This window comes from Typha angustifolia, chromosome 15 (genome assembly GCF_048772165.1).
Source record: "Typha angustifolia cultivar Huaian chromosome 15, ASM4877216v1, whole genome shotgun sequence".
NCBI classification, from domain to species: Eukaryota; Viridiplantae; Streptophyta; class Magnoliopsida; order Poales; family Typhaceae; genus Typha; species Typha angustifolia.
The window spans coordinates 3,767,562-3,779,434 of record NC_133253.1 but is presented as its reverse complement, the minus strand read 5'-3'; the positions used below and the strand labels follow the sequence as shown (position 1 = coordinate 3,779,434).

At 36.7% G+C, this 11,873-nt stretch overlaps 2 protein-coding genes across 3 annotated transcripts; both read left to right on the top strand.

The window, feature by feature from the left end:
• Positions 1–2,274: 2,274 nt before the first annotated feature.
• Positions 2,275–6,174, top strand: LOC140778295 (eukaryotic translation initiation factor NCBP). The gene is made up of 6 exons (XM_073122937.1): positions 2,275–2,511; positions 2,860–2,955; positions 3,045–3,149; positions 3,308–3,385; positions 5,633–5,752; positions 5,835–6,174. Exons 1-6 carry the CDS (start codon positions 2,350–2,352, stop codon positions 5,964–5,966), a joined length of 693 nt encoding a protein of 230 aa, XP_072979038.1. The 5' UTR covers positions 2,275–2,349; the 3' UTR covers positions 5,967–6,174.
• A 796-nt stretch (positions 6,175–6,970) lies between these two features.
• LOC140778498 (peptidyl-tRNA hydrolase, mitochondrial) lies at positions 6,971–9,986 on the top strand. 2 transcript variants are annotated; one of them, XM_073123241.1, is made up of 8 exons: positions 6,971–7,203; positions 7,269–7,353; positions 7,447–7,514; positions 8,727–8,777; positions 8,855–8,928; positions 9,358–9,416; positions 9,502–9,578; positions 9,702–9,986. In XM_073123241.1, the coding sequence occupies exons 1-8, from the start codon at positions 7,063–7,065 to the stop codon at positions 9,831–9,833; spliced, it is 687 nt and encodes a 228-aa protein (XP_072979342.1). In that variant the 5' UTR covers positions 6,971–7,062; the 3' UTR covers positions 9,834–9,986. The 2 variants fall into 2 exon arrangements, with proteins under 2 accessions (XP_072979342.1, XP_072979343.1); XM_073123242.1 differs by having other exon boundaries at positions 6,994–7,211.
• The last annotated feature ends 1,887 nt before the right edge of the window (positions 9,987–11,873 follow it).

Below are 11,873 nucleotides of genomic sequence, written 5' to 3'. Positions count from 1 at the left end.
TTATAATTATTGTTAAACTAAAATAATTAATTTTTTTATTATATTTTATCCAACCACGTGTCTGATTTAAATATATCGTCAGAAATAACGTTGTTCATATCTAGATAAATTTTACCATGCATCTAAAATAATACTAATTATATTTTAAATAATAAAAATATAATAAAATTGATATTATTTGTATTAAAAGGCTTATCCAACCCTTTGATCAAAGGTGGTGAAAAAAAATAATGGTTCCATTTTAATATATACTACGAGGGGATAAAATATTACAAATTACTTTATACGAGTGAATTAAAATTTGGATACTTAGAGTAAAATATAATATCCCCCTTTTCTTTAGGGAAAGCTCGTAGGCTCGATGCGCAGAAGAAGATGGATAAAACATTATAATTAAAGAAAAGCATCAAGCCTAATGGCATAAATAATAAACTAAATGAAGATCGACCTTAACAAATTCAGATGAGCAAAGCGTCTCAAGTTATTGCGTAGGTCTGGTAACAAGCTGTATTAGATCGGATCATATTATAGAGATATTGAGCTTAATGGATTGAGTTTAGTTATATTATTTAGGTTTAGTTAAAGTCTTAGAATTTTATTTAATTAGCTAAATTCAGTAAACAGTTTCAAGAAAATATTCGCATAATATTCTATGGATATTCAAATAATATGTTGGATAAGATCGTCGAAGGTTAATCCGAAAAAATAAGAATGGTTTAGTTAAATTTGTTTAAGACTCTTTAATTTAATTTTTATAAATAGGACCAACTAACCCGCCAGCACCTCTTCGGTTGGCACAATTTCTAATCTCTCTCTTTCTTCGATTTCCCTAGTTAGGCCTACTTCTCCCGTTTTGTCTCTCTATCTTAACCGGTTTTTATCATAAGCCAATCATAGCCTTCAATCATCTATCGCATCCATATATGCAAACCATCACCACCATACCCAATGTCCATTCTATCATCACTTCTCATCATATATTTAGGAATTTGTGCTTCCACCCACGGATTACAAATCTCATACTGATCTAAATTTCAACCGCTACGAATCGAAGTAACATAATCTAATACATTTACCCTAAGAATTTGCAAAGACAAAAGAATTAAAGATCACTAACAATAGCAACAAGGCAAAGCAAATTAAAATAAACCTAAGAACCTACAAAAAAGCATGGTGCAAGATACAAACAAAATAGACATCCGGTAAACACAAGTTGCTACTATGTATGGTCCCATACCTATAGATCACCTATCTTATCCTCATCAACATGGCAAGCCAAGTGAAGCCAAATGCGAAATGAGAAGTAAATCGAAAGGTAGGTCACTAGCAGCAACGCATATGTAGTAGCAGGCAAAAGATAGGAAAGAAGGAAGGGAGATGAGCGACATCGAGAAGAGACGATGAGCTCAGAGACGAAAGATGAGGCTCAAATCCGGCAACAAGGTTTGGATATTAGAAGTCACTTCAATTAAGAGACGAGAGAGGGAAAGATTGTTGGTACTGTGCAATGTCCTCGATCTATACCAAACCTTAGCGAAACTACTATAGACACAAAGATAGAGTTAGTAACAAAATATATCTGAGATGACAAATTACACTAAAAATCTATTCCTAAAATGATTTTATATCATTTTGCTATTATCATTTATTTTTTATATAGGTGGGTAAAAAGGTACGTATAAATACCAGTGCATTTGATATGGTAAATAAATACGCTTTAAATCGAACTACGTATGTGGGTCTTCTTTAGTAATTAAAATATAAATTGTTTACTCTTGACGATAGTAAGATTCATATATCGTTGACACAATATTAGATTTCATTCCCAATGCATCGTGTATTTCATTATTAAGCAAAATTAACTACCAGTTAAAAATATGAATTACGTATACTAATGATAAATATATTTTAAATTCCAAAATATAATTAGTAGATTATATATTTCAATTCAACATAAAATAAACACCCTACTTTCACAACACCAGGGAATTTACTTGCACTAAAGAATCCACTCATCTGCACAAAGATTACACAAAACATCAACGGAGCAATGTGTCCATGTTTAAAGATTAATAAAGTGGAGTTTGAATGGGAGTCTGGGACGAGCTTTATGGTCGGGTCTAATTTCTTCGAGTCTACTATTGCACCCGATTGGTATCGGGTCAAGATTGGCTCAATCCTTAACAATTAGGCCCAAATCCGACTCGGCCCACCCGGCGCTCTCTAATTCTTGAATAGATCCGAAAAGAAATCTCAATTGGTTTTCCCTAGACAAGAAGCGTCTTAGTAAGAAGACTGCTCTATAAATTGGGAGAGGATGGGTGCATAGAGAGGGAGAGAGGAGAGACGATGGATTCTACTAGTGAGAAGAAGGAAGTGGAGAACAGTGGTTCTGCCGCCGCTTCCCCGCCGCGGCCCACCGTCGCCTCCACGCTAACAGATGCCGAGAACGACACCGAAGATTCCGAGCGCCAAGCACGCGAGCTTAAAGCCGGCCTCCATCCATTGAAGGTCCATATCGCTTTCTCGATCTCCTCTTTTCCTTTTTTTTATTTTTATTTTGTATTTGATCTATGTCTATATCAACTTCTCCTTACTAGATTAGGATTTGATCACTAAATCCCTAGATTTCTCGTGAGACGCCCCTTTGTTAGATGCTTGGAATGTATGATAATTAACATTTGCATCAAATTATTTGGTGTTTCTTGCCCATATCAGTTGTAAGTGTAGAGAACTTCTTATGTTAACGTGAGTGCGAGGTTTTGGTTACTGCTTGAGAGTTGAAACATACTAGGTGATCGAGGGTTTCGTCATATCTGTTTCCTTGTTCTGATGGATGAATTCTCTGTATGTTTTCAGCATAAGTTTGTCTTTTGGTACACGCGTCGAACACCCGGATTGCGGTCACAAACATCATATGAGGACAACATTAAGAAAATTGTAGAATTCAGTACGGTATGCATCTTGTTGAAATATTATCGAGGAGCACAGATAGTCACCAATGGTAGCATTTTGAATGGCTTATGGATGTTTATACTTTACAGGTTGAAGGATTCTGGGTTTGCTATTGCCATCTTGCACGCCCCTCATCTCTACCGAGTCCAACAGATCTCCATCTTTTTAAAGAGGGTATCCGGCCTCTATGGGAGGTACTCTTTTCAATGAATTGAAGTGATTTATTCTGTAGTATATTCTATAGACAGCATAAAAAGAGTTTGAAAGAAATTTCTATGCAACTTTAAGTTTAGTAAAAAGAAAATGCACTTTTTATCACATTTGTTGGCTAAAGAGAAGTTTAATCTGCCAGGATGCAGCAAATTGTAATGGTGGAAAGTGGATCATACGGTTCAAAAAAGTTGTTTCAGGTCGTTTCTGGGAAGATTTGGTAAGCATAACTGGGTTATCAGTTATTAACATTGTTATCATTCATTGACTCTCTTTATCTTAGACTTTCAACTTCTATATTAATATGCCTCTCTTAGCTTGTTTAAAAGATTTTGTTTATCTACTGCAGTTAAAGTATCTTTGTTGAATACACATGTTAAAAATAAGTATTTCTTTTTCTTTTCTGTGGTAATGTAGGAGCACTATCTCTATCTTGTTAATTTCAAAATAATCATATGTACGTAATCCATTAAGCGAGAGTACATACCTTTACACTTGAATCGAGTCACTGACTTTATAAAATGTTTGATGATGCATTGAGAAGTATCCTGTTTCCCTCCTATTGCCTATAAAGTCGCTTGAAGTCACAAGGTACACTTCTTGCTTGCAGGAAATATGAACAAATTATTAGTATTATTAGGTTCATGTGGGATTGTGAAAATGTTAGGTTGTCTAGTGCTAGTAAAGCACTTTTGTGGAGACTTATAAAAATTGAATTTTTTCTCTAGGTGACCTCACTTTGTTGGGAAAAGGTATATAATAGAAAGATACGTATTTATTTGTGATCTATACTGAATTGCCCTTGTAGTTGATGCTGGTAATGTAGTTTAGACTATACGTGGATCGTTACTTTTTATTCTGCATTTAAACAGTGGCTTTTAATTAAAAAAATCTAGTCTCTTCCCTTTGTTGGTAATGTAGTTTACGTCACAGATTGTCTCCTGAGAAGGGACATGTGAGTGGAAGATTACATTCACTTTGAGTCCTAAATTCTGGTGTTGAATGTAGCAGTATTTACAATCCTCTTCTCTGATCTTCTTTAGCAAACATGGGATATTGTACAAGCCACTCTTCATGCTATAGTAGATGTGACACATGGAAGTGCTAGTTTTAGGTTTCAGAAAGATAGATGTAGTAGATTTAGTTTTGACTTTATCTCTTGCTTAAATAATTCTTCTAGTACCCAATAGGTCGTCATATTTGAGAGCTCTTCGATTGCCATTACAGAAGATGTATTGCATATTATGGATTGGAAGTAAGCGTGCAGGAGAAGAAAATCTTCTTTGGCCAACCATATAGTAGAGATCGCAATTCTGACGGTGATGGATTCAGTACCATAACCCCCTCAGAAGTTTTGAATTTTTTGAAACTTGGACATGATGCTACATGAAGTTTAGAAGATCTTGGATCTGTAGTTCATTGCATCTATATTAGCATTTGATCATGCACATCAAATAATGTCATGGTTGATGATTGTATCATATAAGGGTTTTTCTATGCCATCTTGGTATTAAGCTTCACTAGTCCTCTAATAAGACCCATCTTGAATGAATCTATATGGGCATGATGATTAATAGAGAGCATTACATCCATTATATGAGTTACAATTGGTTGAATGTCCTAGGAAGTATGTTCAAGAACTAAATAAAATAATTGAGTGAATTGACACAACGTAATTGAGAGATTCTTAGTTTTCTTACATCATATTGGTCCAGTCCAATCATGGATTTTACAATACCGTGGGTTGTTCATGCTTTTCTCTCTCTCTGGTCTCTCTCTCTTTGAATCAATTACCTTCTCGCATCCTCACTTTCTCCAATCTCCTCTGCTTGATAGATGCACAAACACATAGCTCCATTTGTTATGCCGCATCACCTCTAAAGAGCTTTTTGTTGGGGAATAAGATTATTCTGGAGTTATACTATTCGAATACGTCGAATGATTTCAAAGTGGTGTTGAATATGCTGTCAAGCCTATTCCATAGAACCACATAGACAACAGGGTTTCTGATTTTAGCAAACTAGTCGAATTAGTAATTTCATGTTTCTATCTTCACTTAATGATATTTATAGATGAGAAGTTGGGCAAGTAGAAGTCTAGAACACAGCCTGTGATGAGGATATTGAGGTGATTAGTCAAGCTATAAATAAATAAAATGGAAATTCGTTGTACTAGACATGTAAGTAGGGGCAGCATGTGGAGGGTAATTACCAGAAAATCTATTAAACTAGTCTAGAATCTTTAAGCATTACGGAGTCCATACAGTGCATGTATGAGTGATCTCATCTAGGTACTATTTTTCTGAAATCAATTAATTTGCAACTTATGTGCTGCTGTTATTGTTCTTGTAATCATACCGCAATTTCTCTTTTTTCCTTTTCTTTTCTTCCTTTTGGTGTTCAATAAGTATACAATTCCTTAATTTCTTTGAGCTGTCTGTGATATTCTTACTGGTGCCTGTTTGTAGGTGCTGGCATTAGTTGGTGATCAACTTGATTATGGAGATAACATATGTGGTGCTGTGCTTAGTATACGTTTCAATGAAGATATTTTAAGTGTTTGGAACCGGAATGCATCAGACCACCAGGTTTTCTACCTGCCTGCCTTTGACATTTTCATCAGATTTATGCCTTGAATGCTGATTCCAGTCTCTCTTTTTCACTATTTAGGCTGTGATGGCTTTAAGAGATTCAATAAAGCGCCATCTGACATTACCCCACAGCTACTTGATGGAGTATAAGCCCCATGATGCCTCTCTGCGAGATAACTCATCATACAGGAACGCTTGGTTGAGGGGATAGTCGGATTCTCAAGCAAGAAGTGTCCTGTGTTGAACCAATTGCACTAGTTTCCTTGCAGAATGTTGAAACTGCCTGTACTTTTTAATCACTAAACTTGCTTTAGTGTTATCTACATACATGATGTAGTGATTCAGACATCTAATGAGATAAATTTGGAACTTATATTATTTTTAATATATTAGAGGTACATGATGCAGTTTCTGAAGAAGACTCTTATCACCTTGGATGATTGAAAGCCTCCAACCCCTGTTTGCGTTAGCTTTCTTTTGGATGCTTGTTGGAACTCTAGTTTTATCTTGGTTGGGTATACTGGTTATATTTTGTGGTTTGGTATACTTGTATTTCGGATGATCTGGGTTTAGCAGAGTGAGTGAAATAGATACTTTCCTCACATTTTGTATATTGTTGATAGCTTTCTGTTTTGTTTTGGCGATGACAGTGTATAGATGTTTTGTGCTTACATTACTGATAGACATAAATAGGGGATAGCATTTTAAAATGAAGCAGAGCCATATCTTGGCTTCTTTCAGAAAAGAATGATTCAGTTTCCGCCATTCTTACCTGGAGATCATTGATTCAGAACTAGATGTGCAGGCAGCAAGAGATTGGGGGGGGGCATGTGTTCATGTACAGTCAGTTAAATGCTTTTCTAAAATGTATCTTTCAATATGTGTATCTTATTCAAGATTTTAGAATTGCAAAACAATATCGAAACAATAGTATATTCTCACGATAGAATTGAGGCGCAATTGCGCACACTACTCAGATTTTGCTCTGGTATTAATCTCTTCTCCCTGGCAAAAATTTTCCATTACAAATTAGCAGTAGTAAAATGTTTCAAGTAATTTGGCTCTATATCATACAGGTGCTAAATTATAATTAAAATGGACATAGATTTTAAAAATATGATGCAAGATAGGATTATAAATGAAAATTTGATAGAAAGTCTATTATATATATATATATATATATATATAATTAATTAAATGTTGATTATAGCGGACAATATTCAGTCGACCGACGGATTACAGGTTACTCTTCTTAGAATCATCTCCCATTTTGCAAGCCCCCTCATGAGCAATTAGGTCCGTCTGCCATGCTCTCACACACGAAGCTCTTGGGGCGTCTCTTCCATACCGCTTCTTCTTCTTGTTCTTCTTCTTCTTCCTGTCCTAAACCATGGCTCTTCATTGGCCTCGGCAACCCCGGGGAGAAGTACCAGTCCACGAGACACAACGTATTCAAGTCGCTCTCTCTCTCTCTCTCTCTCCCAAGCTGAGCTAAATCTCGACTCTGTTTCAGGTTGGTTTTGATATGATCGATGCGTTTGCTCGGTCGCAAGGCATCCCTATGACCTCGATTCACTGCAAAGCCCTCTTTGGCGAAGGTATCTTTCCTATCAATTCACCGTGTGATTAGTGTCGAATCAACGAAAAGCGGGGAAAGAGGATCTTTTTAACCAAAAAATTTCAACTTACAGGATCGATTGGGGGCGTCCCGGTTCTTCTCGCGAAGCCGCAGACTTACATGAATCTTAGCGGCGAATCTGTGAGTACCCTTAATTTTCTCTTAAGTGGTAGAAGTCTGACCCCATTTTCATATATCTATTAGTGATATAACAAATTAAATCCGTCTCTTAGTGTATTACGTCTCCGATTCAAGCTTGTGTTGATTATATATACGCACTCATAGTAATATATTGTACTCTATGCAAACCCCGATAATAGAGGTTACAATAGTGGCATGGGCCAAGATAAGTGTGATGATCATAGCTAGTTGGTTGTAAGGATAAGTGGTATTCCATTATTCAAAGAAGAAGAGGGGAAGATGAAAGAAAGATGGACAAGAGAGAGAGAAAACGAGAAGAACCCAATACTCAAATCTCTGCTCAGACTTTCACTATCGTAGTGCTAAACATGAAAAGACATTAGGGGATGTTGGGTTCGTTATAAAGTTATAAACCCCCTTATCTGCCATTACTAACCAAATAGTAGAAAAAAAAAATTTCTCTCTAGAATGATGCCAAATTCCGGGCTTGTGGCCAAAAGGAGAATACTATGTTTTTAGAAATGCCCGCTCCCTCGATAGCTGATCGCTCCCACATCTTTTCATGCACTTCCTCTTCCCACTTCAGGAATAGTTTGTTCACTCATAGATGAACTAGTTCTGTTTCTGTTTTTCCTTTCGCATTGTAAAAGAAGCATGTTACACTTGCTAATTGTGCTTCTTTTGAAGAAATTGTTCAACTATGTTCCTCATATAGTAAGACCTACAAGACCTAATTTTCTTCTTTAGTTAATGCATGAGACTTATATCTTGATCTTATCATTTCTAAACCTATTGTTCTATTTAATAATAGTCTTTATATTTGGCAGTACAAATCTATGCCAATTTTAGGACTGCTTTGGTTATCTTTTGTGTTTTACCTACCCCAGTATAATAAACATGAGAAATGACAGTAACATAACAGGAAAATGAGTTTGGTTTTGGAGATGCCAACATGATGTAGATATTTAGTTTAAATGTAGATTGATGTTATGGTTTTATTTTCTTGTTTTATCGATTCATGAGCTGACACTCTTTACTTTGGCATCTGCATGGAAGCTACTCTGATTATGCATTTGTAACTAAAGTGCTGTTATTTCATGATACTATTTCCTTGTGGACAGTTATGCAATTTATCTAGTTGATACTGACACAAGTAACTTTCTATTTTGACTAGATGGCTGACTTCACTTCCTCTTGTTGGATTTCTCGCAGACTGGGCCACTTGCAGCATACTTTAAGCTGCCGCTTAACCGTATTATTGTGGTATATAGTCTCTCTCAGCATTCTTTGTTAAGAATGTGTATAAACACTTCTGAAGGATTATTGTCGCTTGAATTTAGATGTTTGATGATATGGACTTGCCATGTGGCGTTCTTCGTGTTCAACCAAAAGGAGGAGATGGACGCCATAAAGGGTAAAGCAAATTCATACACTTTCATATTGCAGCATCTTAGAAGACAACAATTATTTAGATATTTCCATTCCCCGACAACCAACTGAGCTTATAAGACCTTTGCAAATGATAGGCCTTGATGTAGAGTTATGATTTTCTCGGGCTCTATTTGTGTGTTTGTCTTCATGTTTTTCTGTGCACATCTCCATTTTCTGGGCATGCATATGGGCATGTCTGCATGCATATACTCTTGTTTGCATGTGTGCATATGTGAGCATCTAGAAGTTCTTTTCAAATGTAAAATATATCTGATAACTGTATGCAACACAACCACAAAATATAGAAATGGCACATAGGAACATTTAATTCTGTTTGTTGAGTTCATTGACTGTTATGTTGTCTAATCACTTTATTATGTAAGTCAATAAATGTGCACTTTACTGATGACAGGTTGAAGAATGTTGTCTACCATTTTCGAGGTAACAGAGAATTTGGTAGACTAAGAATAGGTTAGTATTATTCTTTGCAACTTTATATTTTGAAAATAGATTGCATTGATCACAAGGAAATTACCTATGATTCCACTATTTGAAGGAATTGGAAGACCACCTGGCCAGATGGATCCAAAGGCTTTTCTGCTCCAGAAGTTCAATGCAACAGCTCGAGAAAGAGTAAGAGAAATATAGGCTTTTCAATTTGCTTATTGGAACTCCCAGTATATCAAATAGTTCTCAATTTGCTTAGTGCTGTCAGAAGAACAATGTGTTTAAATTGTTTTCGTCCCTTAAAACTAGATTGATTCTGCGCTGGAAGAAGGTGCGGAAATTCTAAAGATGCTGGTAGAGAAGGGCTTGGCAGATTGTGCGAGGTCATCCAACCCATTGCAGAAGTACAAGCATTTACGATTTCAAACATTACCCGTATGACTTTCATTTTTTACTTCGAGTCCATTGATATCTGTAATTTAATTGGCTGTAATATTTGTAAGAGATCAAAGGCACTTAGGCGTGAAGCTAATTTCTCGATCATGGGTAAGCATGTAACAGTTAACTTCGATCAATAAATATAGTCATTTAATACACACTGATTTAAAAAAAAAAAAAGGAAACAATTGACACATGCAATGAGCCTTAGTTTAGCCACCAAAATTTGTTTTTGTAAGGCACTAATACACTGACTGGATTACCACTCAATGCTTCCGTTTGATCTGATCAAAATTAATAAATTGTGATCCACACCACCAAATGAATGACAGAAATCTATACGCCAAAACCGTGTGAACCATCTGTAAGTGTTGCTCTGATCCATCTCGAAATGCAGCAGGAGTCTTTGAGCCAAATCATGCCGACTCTTTAGAACATCATGAATGTTTTATTGATCTCAGTTGTTGCTATGAAGTGTTAATCCCACTTCGCAAAGAAGAAGGTATGATACGAAGAAGGAAAAGGAAACAGTATACAAGATGAAGCCGCCAAAAAAGCCAAGCACCAATTTACCAACCCTGCCAACTTCTTTACGACGTCATGAATCTTTCATGGTCTCAGCTGTTTGAGCTGAACTCTCGAAAAGGTGTAAATGCGATACACCAAGAAGGCAGAGAAGGGACTCCATTTCCCCAAAAAAATTACGAGGCAAGCCCACAAAGAAGCACCATCGACAAACCTATCCACAGTCGACAATGGCGATCAAGGCGAGGCTAAGAAGAACACTTCAACGTGCTGCTCGTCGTCGACGATGCGACCTAGAGCTTGCCACCAATTGGGACTCTCGGGGAAGGTGATCTTTCTTGGTGTGTGTGGAGAGAACGCGGGAAGGTTTCCCTCACAGCCTGATAAGGCAAGAAGAACAGGGGGAGAGCGGGAAAACTAATGAGGAAGACGACCGGTATTCGATTGGGTCCCGCTCTGTATTATTAGTTAGTAAGTGTTGTTTTTGCAGATAACCTCCTATGCAATTGATATATTACGAAAATGAACCTAATTCTTAACTTTTCTTTTTTTCTTCAGTTTGATCTCTCCTCTCTATTTTCACTTTCAAAATCAAAATATGTTCCAAGAGGAGCCAAATTGCAAAATAAATCAAAATGAGGAAGGCTTGTGCAAATAGTCAAAGACTCAATCTTACATAACGAGCCAGTTATGGTAGCTCGAACCGAGTCTGATTTTGGCTCGATTGAGCTCGGATTTATCTACTCGTATGCAAAATAGCCTGCCTGACCATCTCTTCTAATGCTCCAACTATTCATGCCACATTTTTCAATATAAATTGTAATGGTTCTTTGTGTTGATTATTGCTGACGAAATATTAGCTTAAATTTCTATGGCCGACCACCATACATCCTGGTTTCAAAAATACACGGTTTGATTTTAAACCGTAATGCTACTGATAGTAGGTCACTGTTAAACAATTCCTTTATTTTTTGTTTCCAGAAAACAAAAGGATTTGGGAGAAAAAAACTGCAATGGTACGTAAGCGCAGCTACGCCCACGAATTGTTCGAAATAATGACTCAACCCCACTGGAGTTAATCATACCCTCTTGACTTTTTAATCCCGCCGTACAAAGCTACTGTCACCACGATGCTGAACCATAGAGCATTAGAGACCTCCACTAAAACACATCTCGAGGGGGGGGGGGGGGGGGGGTGAGGAGGGGGCATCAAAGCAAACAAGCTATCTGAGTTACATATGTGCATATAACTCAATGATGTCAGCCCTAGCAAAGCACCTTGATGGCTAAGTGACACGAAGATATGACCAAGAATTTCTTAGGAATAACTTCTTTTTATAACATCGGTAAATGCTCAGACTGCAAGGTTTTTTCTATTATTTTCTTTTAGAAAATCTTCATTTCTAAAACACCGACTTGCCCGCTTCCTTTTGACTTGTCTTAGAGAGCTTAAAACCAGACAGATACAATGGACAACAAACACTCACTAGTTTTCCCCCACTCGATCTCTGCGCGCGT

Coding starts and splice junctions, on each gene's coding strand:
- LOC140778295 (XM_073122937.1), top strand. CDS start 2,350: ATGGATTCTACTAGTGAGAAGAAGGAAGTGGAGAACAGTGGTTCTGCC. Junction 2,512..2,859: donor CCGGCCTCCATCCATTGAAG/GTCCATATCGCT, acceptor GTATGTTTTCAG/CATAAGTTTGTCTTTTGGTA. Junction 5,753..5,834: donor GGAATGCATCAGACCACCAG/GTTTTCTACCTG, acceptor TTCACTATTTAG/GCTGTGATGGCTTTAAGAGA.
- LOC140778498 (XM_073123241.1), top strand. CDS start 7,063: ATGCTCTCACACACGAAGCTCTTGGGGCGTCTCTTCCATACCGCTTCT. Junction 7,354..7,446: donor CAAAGCCCTCTTTGGCGAAG/GTATCTTTCCTA, acceptor TTCAACTTACAG/GATCGATTGGGGGCGTCCCG. Junction 7,515..8,726: donor TGAATCTTAGCGGCGAATCT/GTGAGTACCCTT, acceptor GATTTCTCGCAG/ACTGGGCCACTTGCAGCATA.